Source organism: Cebus imitator, unplaced genomic scaffold, assembly GCF_001604975.1.
Source record: "Cebus imitator isolate Cc_AM_T3 unplaced genomic scaffold, Cebus_imitator-1.0 Scaffold117, whole genome shotgun sequence".
NCBI lineage: Eukaryota > Metazoa > Chordata > Mammalia > Primates > Cebidae > Cebus > Cebus imitator.
The window spans coordinates 3,940,222-3,952,637 of NW_016107432.1; the positions used below are offsets into that span (position 1 = coordinate 3,940,222).

The 12,416-nt window shown below is 63.4% G+C and overlaps 1 protein-coding gene across 1 annotated transcript; it reads left to right on the top strand.

Moving 5' to 3' along the window:
• Nucleotides 1–5,024: 5,024 nt before the first annotated feature.
• On the top strand, nt 5,025–11,396 carry NAT8L (N-acetyltransferase 8 like). Its single transcript, XM_017539022.2, has 3 exons — nt 5,025–5,447; nt 6,555–6,719; nt 9,279–11,396. The coding sequence occupies exons 1-3, from the start codon at nt 5,072–5,074 to the stop codon at nt 9,644–9,646; spliced, it is 909 nt and encodes a 302-aa protein (XP_017394511.1). The 5' UTR covers nt 5,025–5,071; the 3' UTR covers nt 9,647–11,396.
• Nucleotides 11,397–12,416: the final 1,020 nt, after the last annotated feature.

Below are 12,416 nucleotides of genomic sequence, written 5' to 3' on the forward strand. Positions count from 1 at the left end.
GCTAATTTTTTGTATTTTTAGTAGAGACGGGGTTTCACCATGTTGACCAGGATGGTCTCGATCTCTTGACCTCGTGATCCACCCGCCTCGGCCTCCCAAAGTGCTGGGATTACAGGCGTGAGCTACCGTGCCCAGCCGTGGGACACGTTTTCTTTTCCTGGACCTGATGTTTGCCTGGTCTTCCTACATTCCACCCTTATATCTGTGCCCTCTCCAGCATCAGGGCATCCCCTCGGTCCAGGGCCTCTCCCTGTGTTCCCTGCCAGGCCCTGCCCTCCTCCTAGTCAGCTGGGCATCCACACTGCCCACCTGCACTCTGGCCTGGAGCCACCTTTCCCTAGATCCTCTGTGCTCTTCTCCCTGCTGCCATGTGGAAAAGCATGTGGGAAGGACACTGCAGCCACCTGTCTAGAAGGCAGCTGCTGCCACAGTCCATTTGCAGGTCTCCTCCTACCGCACGGCCTCTCATGCGCCCTCAGCACCGACGCATCCCTCGCCCCTGACCAGACTCACTCTGCAGCCCTGTGTCCCTCCTTAATTAATTAATTAATTTTTGAGAGAGGGTCTTGCTCTGTCGGCCAGGCTGGAATGCAGTGGCCCAATCACAGCTTCCTGCAGCCTCAACCCCACGGGCTCAGGCAGTCCTCCCCACGGCCTCCTGAGTAGCAGGGCCCACAGCAAGGGTGCCCTGGCCCACAGAGCCCAGACAGGGCCTGTAGCGGGGTCCCCAGCGCCTGCCACTGCACCAGCCATGCCTTTTCTTCGAAGTGTTTGTTCCTAAGGGGTCCTGGGGTGTTTGTCTCTGTTTCTTTCCTGTCAGCCCACCATGCCACACTGGCTTGTGCAGCCCAGGAGGGTGAGAGCTGCACTCCAGCCTGGGCTACAGAGCAAGACTCCATCTAAAAAAATGAAAAAAAAAGAGAAAAGGAAAAAATATATTGATATAAGAGTTCAAAATTACTTCCTAGGCTTTTCATGAAAACTGAAGCTGCTGACTTAAATTTGTAGTTAATGCATTCTGGGAGGCCGAGGCAGGCAGATCACTTGAATCCAGGAGTTCGAGACCAGCTTGGGCAACGTGACAAAACCCTGTCTCTATACAAAATACAAAAATTAGCCAGGCATGGTGGTGCGTGCTTGTAGTCCCATCTATTTGGGAGGCTCAGGCAGGAGGGTCGCTTGAGCTTGGGAGGCAGAGGCTGTAGTCAGTCAAGATCACATCGTTGCACTCCAGCCTGAGCAACAAGAGACCCTGTCTCAAAAAAAATTGTAGTTAATATATGCAATTAAAACTACTAGAAAGGCCTGTGCTGTGGCTCATGCCTGTAACCCCAGCACTTTGGGAGGCCAAGGCGGGTGGATCACAAAGTCAGGAGTTGGAGACCAGCCTGGCCAGCATGGTGAAGCCCCGTCTCTACTAAAAATACAAAATATTAGCAAGGCATGGTGGCGGGCACCTGTAATCCCAGGTACTCGGGAGGCTGAGGCAGGAGAATTGCTTGAACTTGGGAAGTGGAGGTTGCAGTGAGTTGAGATGGCGCCATTGCACTCCAGCCGAGACTACAGTGCGAGACTCCATCCCAAAACAAAGAAACAAACAAACATAAATCTTAAACTGAGGAAAAACAAACAAAAACAACTAGATATGAAAGAAGCAATTCTGAATACACAGCATGTAAGAAAAATAGGTTATGTTTTTGGCAAATATGATAAGGCATGAGAATGTGATTTTCGTTACAGGAAGAATAAATTGGTCTAGAGGTTTTTAAAGATTAAGTTGAAGGGATAGAAAAGAATGGCAGATAAAAGTGAATGGGTGTAGAAAGTCATGGGAAGAAAGAGAATGGGGGAAAACTGTGAGAGGTTATAAAAGATTTATTGGCTGGGCATGGTGCCTCATGCCTGTAACCCCAGCACTTTTGGAGGTTGAGGTGGAGGGTCACTTGAGACCAGGAATTCCAGACCAGCCTGGACAATGTGGAGAAACCTTGTGTCTCTCTGGAAAAGAAAGAAAATAAAAGAAAAGAAAAAGAGGAAGAGAGAGAGAAAGAGAGAGAAAGGAAGGAAGGAAGGGAGGGAGAAAGAGGCAGGAAGGTTGATGGACATCTCGCCTTGCATATTTAAAGCTGGCTGGGTTGGAGGGATTGGTGTTCTGTGCCTGCAGCCCTCCTCTGTCTTCTGGACTGTGGAATGCTCAGGTGGGATAGCAGAAAACCCATCTGCAAAGCTAACACCAACTTCAAACCCTCCCGGGCTGAAGGTGCTGCCACTGTGGTGCTTAGCGTGGGATCTACCCTGTCTGGAAAATATCAGCTTTCTCTCTTTGAAAGAACACCGGGAGGGCGCTGTGCCTAGAGGAAGGAGCCTACAAACCAGCTCCCCTTAAAGGTGATATTCTTCATTACTGCCAAGACCCCACAGAGCTTCTCCATGCACATTCTAAATTAATTAAGGATTCTTTAACAGCAAGTTTCCAGGAGGTGAAGATGTCAAAGATCAAGGTCTCCAACCTGGAGATTTTATGAGAAAAGCATCAAATATAGGACTTCCTCCAACCACAATAGATGGGACCACACCAGGCAGCCTTGCGGGAGAGGATGTTTTCATCACTGGAGAACTTCAACACCTCGTTCTTCAGGCCAGGACCAGAAGGAGACAAAATAGGTATCTGGTTACCTTCAGAAATAGCACTCTTCAGTTCTGGATTTCAAATTGTTAAAAGTTGCCCTTATTTGTGCCATATTTTCATTCTTTTTTTCTTTTTTTGAGGCAGAGTCTTGCTCTGTTGCTCAGGCTGGAGTGCAGTGGCGTGATCTCGGTTTACCACAACCTCTGCCACCCAGGTTCCCGCGATTATCTCGCTTCAGCCTCCCAAGTCGCTGGGAGTCCAGGTGCTTGCCACCATGCCCGGCTAATTTTTGTATTTTTAGTAGAGGCGTGGTTTTACCATGTTGTCCAGGCTGATCTCAAACTCCTGACCTCAAGTGATCTGCCCGCCTCGGCCTCCCAAGTGCTGGGATTACAGGCGTGAGGCACCGAGCCCTCAGCGGGATGCTAGCTAGCTGCTCAGAAGCTGCCCAGCACGTGTGGCTGGCTCCTCGGGATCAGATGGCCTGGCAGACCCGGTGCCAATCCACTTGGCCTTGAGGCCTCATGATGTCTGAAGCACCCACCACACCTCTCCTCTTCCCCACCCTCTCGGGGTGAGATGGCCCGGGAATGAGCCTTCCCAGCAGAAAAACACATCAGAAGAGAAAGATTTTGATCAAAGACGAGAAATGAGAAAAGAAAAACAGCCTAGAGCAGCCTGAGCACCCAACGATGGTCTGGCCCAGAGAGACCTGAGTATGGGACTCCAGTCGCCTGCCCCCCGTGCCCGGGCAAGTGTTTGAAGGCATTTTCTTGTTTCCTTTCTCTCCTGTAGTGTCCGCCTGGCTGCCTCGGCATCATCTTCATGTTCCTGGAATTTGTGACACAATAACAATGAATACCAATCAATATTGCTTATGTGATTTCAATGCAAATTCTTGGTGAACTTCGGAGCTGCGTCTTCACTTTTCCTTTAAAAACGCACTTGTAACTGCGGTGGGTGAGCGCGAGTGCATTCAGAGCAACTCGAGTCTGTGCTTCCAGGCTGCAGTCCTCAAACTTGGCCCCAACAAACTCTACTTCTATTAGTTTTGCCTGTTCTCTCCTTTACATTGAAAAGCTGACAGCAGGCCCCAGACATGGAGGGGGCGCCTTCCCTGCTTGTCTTCCCGCCGCCCCCCCACCCCTCGCTCCTCGCAAGGGCCGGTTCGCTTGCTGGCGGGGCAGTGGATCAGTTCAGCCGCCCCCCCACGCCACCAGGGCGCTGCGGCCCCACTCCCACGTCCACTGGCAGGCCCGGCCCCTCTCGGCCGCCAGGTGACCTCAGCCGCCCCACTGGCCCCAAGTCCACCGCACAACGCAGGCTGCGCGTCCCCAGGCCTGGACGCCTGGACCCCTGGCCCCGTCCCGCCTGCTCAGCTCGGACAGCCTTCGGGTGGTGCTGGGAAGGGGCGCAGAACCGCAGGGCGCTGGGTTCGCGAAGCGCCGAGGACCGGGTCGGCGGCCGCCTCCCCACCTGAGCTCCTCCGCCCCAGCCTGCGGCGTCTGCAGGTCCCTCTCGGCGGGGAGCCCCCGCTGCACCTGCACCGAGGCCATGGGGCGCATGCGCGGCCGCGGGGGGCTGGGGCCTGGCCGGGAGGGGTCCTGCGGGCCCCGCATCCCCGCGCCCACTGCGGGACTCGCACTGGGGGGCGCCGGGCCAGGCCGCAGACCCCGCCCTTCCGCGTCCCCACTCCAGTGACCGGTGCGGCTCCGGACAAGGGGGCTCTGGGCCGGGGCAGCCTCGGCGCCCCCTCCCCGGGTCCACCGCAGGCGCCGCGCTCAGACAAAGGCGGGAGACGGAGGGGGCGACGCTGCCGTGACTGCTCCGGGCGGCCGCGGAGGAGGAGGAGGAGGAGGAGGACTTGGCGCTGTGGCCGCCAGCGGCCGGGCCAGGGTCGGGGAGCTCCCAGGCGCGCGGCGTGGGAGCGGAGGGCGGGGTGGGGCGGGGCGGGCGGCGCCCATCACGCGCTCCGCGGCCCAGTCCCGAGCCCCGCCGGGCGCCCCCCGGGCCGGGCGCCCCCGCCCCCGCCCTCACCCGCTCCCCTCGCGCGGCCCGGCCGCCCTGTCGCGCCCCGCAAACCACCCGGCGGGTGCGGGCGGGGGCGGCATCTGCCCCCACCCCCGCGATCACATGGTGACCCCCGGCAGCCAATGCAGTGGACGCTAGGACCCTGCGGGCCGCGGGCGCCGCGACTGCACCGGCGCCGCCGCATTATAAATACTTCTCCAAAATGCGGCGCAGCTCCCTGCGCGCGCCCCGGCCGCCCGCCGCCTCCGCCCCGCGCCCCTGAGCCGCCGCCGCCGCCGCCGCCGCCGTCGCCGCCGCCGCTGCCGCCGCCGCCGCCGCCGCGGGTCCGAGGGCGCCGCGCCCTTGCCCTGGGCCCGGCCGTGCCCGCCGCCGCCCGGCCGCGTCCCCGCGCCGCGCCGCCCGGCCGGGTGCATGCATTGTGGGCCTCCCGACATGGTCTGCGAGACGAAGATCGTGGCCGCCGAGGACCATGAGGCGCTGCCGGGGGCCAAGAAGGACGCGCTGCTCGCCGCCGCCGGCGCCATGTGGCCCCCGCTGCCCGCCGCGCCCGGGCCGGCCGCCGCGCCCCCCGCGCCCCCACCTGCCCCGGCAGCTCAGCCTCGCGGCGGGGCGGGGGGCGCAGGGCCGCCGGGGGGGCGCGGCGTGTGCATCCGCGAGTTCCGTGCGGCCGAGCAAGAGGCGGCGCGCCGCATCTTCTACGACGGCATCATGGAGCGCATCCCCAACACGGCCTTCCGCGGCCTGCGGCAGCACCCGCGCGCGCAGCTGCTCTACGCCCTGCTGGCGGGTCAGTGCGCCGGGCCCCCGCCTGCCGCAGTCCCTCGGGCCGGCGCGGAGCTACCTCACCCCGGCGTCCTCCCGGGGACCGGTCTGGGGAAGCCCCCACTTTCTGCCGCGCCGGGCTCCGCTCAGGGGCCTGGCCAGGGGCTCGGGGACGGACGCGGGGCCCCGAGCGGGCGGGAGCCGGGGAGGGTCCGGGGTCCCCACCTGTGTCCCCGCCTCGCAGCCCCCCTCCCCTGTCCTCTTCCCTGTCCCCTCCTGGCATCCTGGGTGGGGGCGGGTGCCCTGGCAGGTAGCGCCCGCGGCGGCTGGGGCCCGGCGAGTGCCTAAATATAATTCGCGGGCGGGGGAGGCCGCCTCCCGCTCCGTGCTAATTTATGAGGGGAAGACAGCCGGCGCCTCGGGGGGTGCGCGCGCCTAGCACAGCCCGGGCGGTCGCGGGGGGCGGCCCCCGCAGGGTCTTTCGGTCCCTTCCCATTGAAGCTTCCCGCAGGGGTTGGAGGGGGGGTTTGCTCCCATTTTACAGATGAGGAGCCTGAGGTCTCGTGGGGAGGGTGCGACTCCCCCAAGGTCACAGCAGCGAAATGCGGCTGGAAGCAGCGTGGGTCTCCCTGCCCTGTCCCTGCCCTCGCAGCCCCCGGAAGCTGCCTAGGAAGGGCTCTGGCTGGGGCCCTGGGACGAGGGGGCCCGGGAGCCCGGTGCTGGAACGTGGGATCCCCTCCCGCCTGCCCCGCGCGGGGCCAAGATCTGCCCATCTTGGCTTCAACAGGGCAGAGTGGGCAGGGCCTCTCCCGGCACCCCGAGGGTGGAGGGCGCGCGTTCCGGGCTCCAGGCGCGGGGCTTGGGGCCGCTTCCCCGCCGTTCCGGGCAGGCTGCCGGGGGCAGGAAGCTCAGAGACCCGCCGAGGCTGTTTCCAGGCTGTCGGGATGGGGGCGGGGGTTGATTTTGCCACAGGAAGCTTGGAAATGGGGAGCAGTAGCCAGCACCCGGGATGACCCCGCTCCTCCATCCAGAGCGTGGCTGGCCGCGGCATCCCCAGTGGGCTTCCCGAGCAGCGCCTCCCGGGGCTTGGGGACCCCCCGCCGCACCGCTGACCCGCGCCCTCTGCCCGCAGCGCTGTGCTTCGCCCTGAGCCGCTCGCTGCTGCTGACGTGCCTGGTGCCCGCCGCGCTGCTGGGCCTGCGTTACTACTACAGCCGCAAGGTGATCCGCGCCTACCTGGAGTGCGCGCTGCACACGGACATGGCGGACATCGAGCAGTACTACATGAAGCCGCCCGGTGAGTCCCCTGCTGCCCCTCCCTGCCCTCCGCCCCAGACCGCCCTCGGGGACACCCACTCCAGCAACCTCAGGGCAGGCCAGGGCCAGCGCCAGCGTGGGTGGGCCTGGGCCGGGGCCCCTGTGGCCTGAGCCTTCTGGGTGACCAAGGCCTCCGGAGTCAGCAGCGCTGGGGGAGGCAGAGCCAGCTCCTCCTTGAGTGGCCTGAGCTGGCCCTGCGACGCAGTGGCTCCACCGTTCCCTGCTCTGGGTGCGTCTCCCTGGCGCCCGCTGTGGTGGGGCAAGGGCCGCTAGGCTCTGTGGGGCTGGGGTTGTCTGCAGTGCCAGGGCCCTGGGGGGAGGAGTTGTGTGGCAGGGTCTGGGGACCCTCTTGGGGCAAAAAAGATGGGAGTGGCAGGGGACCTGACCTTGAGCTGTGGCCCTCACTTCTGGCCTGGTCTCAGGGCCACTTAGCTGGAGGTCTTGTCCCAGTTCCTGTGGCCTTCTGTAGCTGGAGGGGCTGGGCCAGGGTCAGGGGAGCTGGGGATTGCTCTTCACCTCCGGGCTGGCCCCCCACCGCTCGGTCCTGGGAAGCAGAACCATGCGGTTTCCCCCATGCTGGCAGCCCCAGGGGTGAGGAGTCTGCTCTGTGGGGTAGGAGGCTCCCTCCCATGCTGGAGGGCCTGTGGGCCAATGAGAGGGTCAGAGTGGGCCTGGAGGGTTGGGCAGGGACTGGCAGGAGTCCCGCCAGTGTCGGGAGGGGCAGTGGCTCTGGCACCACCCTGTTCCACTGCCTTGGCGCCAGCCGCTCTCTTTGACCCTTCCCAAACCCAAACAGCGCATCTGAGCAGCCCCTGAGCCCTGGCCTCCCTGGGGGAAATGGGCCATGAGGAAGCTCAGGCCGCAGCAGCAAAGAGGGCTCTGGTGGGCACACAAGGCATGGCCCTGCCCCCTGGGCTGTGGCCTACCTGGTGTGGGGGGAAAAGGGACAACTGGGGGGGCTGCAGGAGCACCCCATGAGGGCAGAGGCTGGATGGCTGCTGAAGGTCCATGCTGGATTCCTGGGAGCTGCTTGTGCACATGGGGAAACTGAGGCCTGGGAGGAGCGAGGTGTGCCAGGGCCACACGGTGCTGGGTTTGCTGCTCCCAGGATGGTTCTGACCTCTGGTCTTGCCTGGGTAGGGAGAGGCCAGAACCCCTGGGTTGTGGGCAGGCCGGCTGGTGGCGGGGGGACTGGTCCAGGACCCCCTCCCTGGAGGTAGAGGTGCTGTGTAGGTGGAGAGATGGGGGCTGGCTGTGGGAGACCCCAGGGGCTCCAGGACGGGGTCGAGGAAGGGCACCCTCCTGGGGACCCTGGAGCTGCACAGAGCTTGGAGGGCTGAGCCGCTTGGGGCTGTGGCCCTGGCAGCAGTGCCCAGTGGCTCCCCCTGGCTGCTTCTCCTTGAGGGGCCCTCAGCACCCCCTTAGCCGCCCTCCAGGCCACAGTGTCCTGCACTGAAGCAGACAGAGGTCCCCCTCATGAAGCCAGTGGGCCGGTGGTTACGCAGAGGGGTGGTGGGGAGGGTGGGAGTGCTTCTCGTGGCTTGGGGCAGGTGCAGAGCCTCCTCGAGGAGGGGGCAGGAGGGGCCGCGGGCAGGCTGTGTGGCCCTTGCTGGCCAGCCCCTCGGCCATCAGAGAGGTCTCTGGGTGCCACCTCTGCCTTTGGTTCTTGGAGGTGGCCGGGCTTCCCCTGTGGCCGATGCCTGCAGGTTCCCCCTATAACCGCCCTCACTGCCCCGCACCCCTTCTCCTCTTCTGCTGCCTTTCCTCCCCCTAGCCTCCACCTCCTGGCTTCACGCCTGACTTGAGGGGGGAATTGGGCTGTCCTGTGGATGGGGTGGTGGCCTGGCCACGTGGCTCACTGCCGGGAGAGGCCAGGGCCAGAGGGGCCGTCCCCTGTCCCCCACTTGGATTTGTAGGAAGCTCCTCCTGGGCTGCAGGGAACCTCCTGGCCCCACTTTCCTAGCCCCTGCCCCTCGCAGGTCTCTGCTGTGGGTGCTGGAGTTCGCCGTGATGGCCAGGTGACCGTGGGTGGCCAGGAGCCATAGCAGTTTGGCTGGACCATGGCCTGGTCAGGGCTGCCAGGGCCATCGAGGCTTTCGGTCTGGGAGTAGCTGGGCAGGGCAGGGGCCTGACTGGCCAAAGCTTGCCCAGCTGTTGGTCTCAGAGGAGGGACTCGGGCCTTCAACCACCACTCTGAGCAGGGCAGCGCAGCCCCCAGGCTGGAGTCCTGGCTGTTGGGCTGTGGGTAACAGGTGTTGCTCGGGCTTTCTCTGCTTAAGGGGCTCTGGAGTGTGTGTGTGTGGGGGCTCTACTGGCTTGTCCTGGATAGTGGCTGCCCCTTCCCTTGAGTCCAGCAGAGCTGGTAGCTAGGCCCCTGGGGCTGCTGGGATTGGGTGTCCCAGTGCCCTGGCTTGGTGCCTGGCTGGAGTGGGCATCCCCAAGGGGACCCCTCCCAGACCCTGGCCCTGTCTCATGCCAGAGGTGCAGGGGCCTCCCCAGCCTTCCTCACCAGGTGTCCCTGGCCGCTTGTCCTCTGCAGGTTCCTGCTTCTGGGTGGCCGTGCTGGATGGCAACGTGGTGGGCATCGTGGCCGCGCGGGCCCACGAGGAGGACAACACACTGGAGCTGCTGCGGATGTCTGTGGACTCGCGCTTCCGTGGCAAGGGCATTGCCAAGGCGCTGGGCCGGAAGGTGCTGGAGTTCGCCGTGGTGCACAACTACTCTGCGGTGGTGCTGGGCACGACGGCTGTCAAGGTGGCTGCCCACAAGCTCTACGAGTCGCTGGGCTTCAGACACATGGGCGCCAGTGACCACTACGTGCTGCCCGGCATGACCCTCTCGCTGGCCGAGCGCCTCTTCTTCCAGGTCCGCTACCACCGCTACCGCCTGCAGCTGCGCGAGGAGTGACTGCCGCCGCTCACCTGCCCGCCACCCCGGCCGCCCTGTCCGCCTGCCCGCCTGCCCGCCGCCCGGCGCGGCTGCTTTCAGACGCTCACCTTGGCGTTTGTGTTGGGTTTTCCCTCTTCAACATCCTGCGGTTCTCTGGCTGGTTCTGAGGGGTGCGGGGCTGCTGCTCTTTCGCGATACTTCGGTGGGGGGGGGTTTGTTCGTCGCCACCGCCCCTCACCCTTCCCCACCCACCCGGGCGACTTGCCACGCCTTGAAGAGTGGCATCTTGGACCATCGCGGCTGTCCTTGAAGCTGCCCTGCCCGCCGCCACTGGGGGAGGCCCAGCCTTGCTCACCAAGCACAGAACCTCTGCGACAGAGCCCTGGGCCAGGTTCCGGCCCTGCCAGCAGCCCGGTGCCACTGCCCATGGAGGCCCGAGCTGGCACGGCACTGCTTTGCTCTGCGCATGCCGAGGGTGTGGCCCGGACCAGCATGCCGCATGCACACAGCCCTGCCCTGCTCAGACTGGACCCGGAGACCCGGGCCGGTGAGCGCCTCTGTCCCCAGCCCGGGACTGGCCATGGGAGGGCCTGCCCCCGCCCCAACCCCTCGGAGGGCCTGGCCTGCCCCACGCTGCCCGGCTCTGTCCTCGTCTGCTTTGCTCTGACATCTCACTGCCTTCCTTTCCGCTGGCTCCGGCCCCTCCCTTGCCTGGGCTTAGCTGGCTGGCGTCATCACCCAGGTGGCTCCCATGGCATCCGTGGCACAGCCAGGGTGGGGGTCTGAGGGACCCGTCTCCCCAGTGCCCACTGGATCGCGGTGGCCTCTCCCAGATGTCCCCAGGGACCTCCCGCCTCTGGCTGATGGTCCACCCTGTGAATCTTACCAGCCCAGGCCGCTGCCTACAGCGCCCAGCCCACAGCTTCTCCCAGCCTGAAACCAACCCGTTTTCTAATAAGTTATTTAGACAGAATAGCACTCTGCATGACTTTAATTCTTGGGACAAAACGGTAGTTTGTACCCTAAGACACAGTTTCTGGCCCAGTGTGATGAGGGTGGGTGGCCGGGTGGGTGGAGTGTTCTGCAGTTGGAAATCTGGAGGGAGACCCTGATGTGGTGTTATTTCCCGCCACGGAGCATGCCTCCCGGCCCTGGCCTGCAGGGTGGGCAGGGTGGGGGGCTAGGGAGTCCACAGCCTCCAGGAGGAGGGGCAGGGCGCTGCCTTGGGCTGGGTGGGAAGAGGGGTGGCCGCCTCAGCCCCCACTGGTGGTGCTCCTGGTCTCTCCTTCCTGAGGTCACAGGCAGGGGCTGTCCTGGACGGGGGGCGGCCTGCAAGGGGAGACAGAGGCAGAGGGTGCTGCACCTCCAGCCTAGAGGTGGCAGGAGGAGAATAAAGGCTTGCCCAGACCCCTCTGTGTGGGGAATTGGGGAGGTGTGTGGCAGGCAGGGTGGGCCACAGAGCTGGGCCCTGGGCACCAAGGCCACGTGCAGGGCCACGGAGGGACCTTCTTCACGAGGCGCTTCAGAAGTGAGCAAAGGGATGGAGAAGCCCCGTGTCCGAGGGCCTTTTGTCCTGTTCGAAATTGAGGTGTGCAGAGCACTGTACAGCCCCTCCCCTGTACACTCCTCCCTGGAGGGGCCCGGTTCCTGCTCGGGGATGGGAGTTTTGTAGACTGTACAGAAATCGGCACCCTATTTTCTTGCAGCTCAGATTTTGTTAATCTGGAATATACAGACAGACGTAAAGTGTTTTAGCAAAATGGAAACAGTTGTGCCTTTTTCCTCTTTTGGTTTGGTTTGGGTTTGGCCTTGGGCTGGTCCCGGTTGGTGCGGGGCATGCTGGGGGCAGGAGGGGCAGGGTGGGCCAGGTGGAATCAGGTTATGGGAGTGTCCTGTTGGGGCGCTGCCAGCTTCCCTGGGTCCTGTGCCTTTGGAGCCTCAGGCTCCTGGGATGCAGGGTGCGTGGGGGTGGCTGTCAGAGCCCACCGATTCCAGGGCAGGGCCTGGAAGCCCAGGGGCTGCCAGTGTCCCCTTGACATTGACCTGAGCTGGGTTCACTGCAGATCCTCCTCCTGGGGGTTGGTTTTGAGAGTCCTGGGCAGTGTGGCCCTCTCCCATACTGGTGGCACCTGTGCCCATGAGTGACCTGGCTGCACTGCCCTGTGGGTGGTGGGACGCTTGGCCTCTCTTTGCTGCCAGGACTTGGTAGAGGTGCCAAGAAGGGTATATGGGGTGGGTGTGTGCAGAACCCTGCTGCTCTGAGGTGAGCAGAGGCACCGGTGTGCTTGCCAGGCTGGGGCGGAGCTGCCCGGAGCCCTCACCAGGCCAGTGTGCAGCTCAGTGGGGCCCTTGAAGGCCAGTGGGGGGCAGATCTGTCCTCCCCCGGGCTGGAGGCCAGGTGCCCTCATGGGTGGGCCTGCCCTGGCCCGCCTCATCCCTTCAGCCAGGGATTTCACTGCTCTGCACATGTGCACTGACATGAATTTTATACGTTTGTAGAAATTCTGATGTAACTTCTTCTACCTCTGAAGCGCCCTCCTGGGCCTTGCTGTCACGTGGTTGGTGAGGCTTCCCTGAGTGCCCACCCCTGCCCACTTGATGTGGGTGCCCACCACTCAGACTCTGCGTGGCAAGGCCCGGGGAAAGCCAGCCCGGGGCTGGGCACTGCTCAGGGGCTCCTGGGATTTCTGTGTGTTTGGAAGCCTGTTTTTGTTGTGGAGAGGACGGAAGGCAGGAGGGGCTGGCGGTGCCCGAGGCCAGGGCTGGGTGAAGGAGAACATCCTCGATG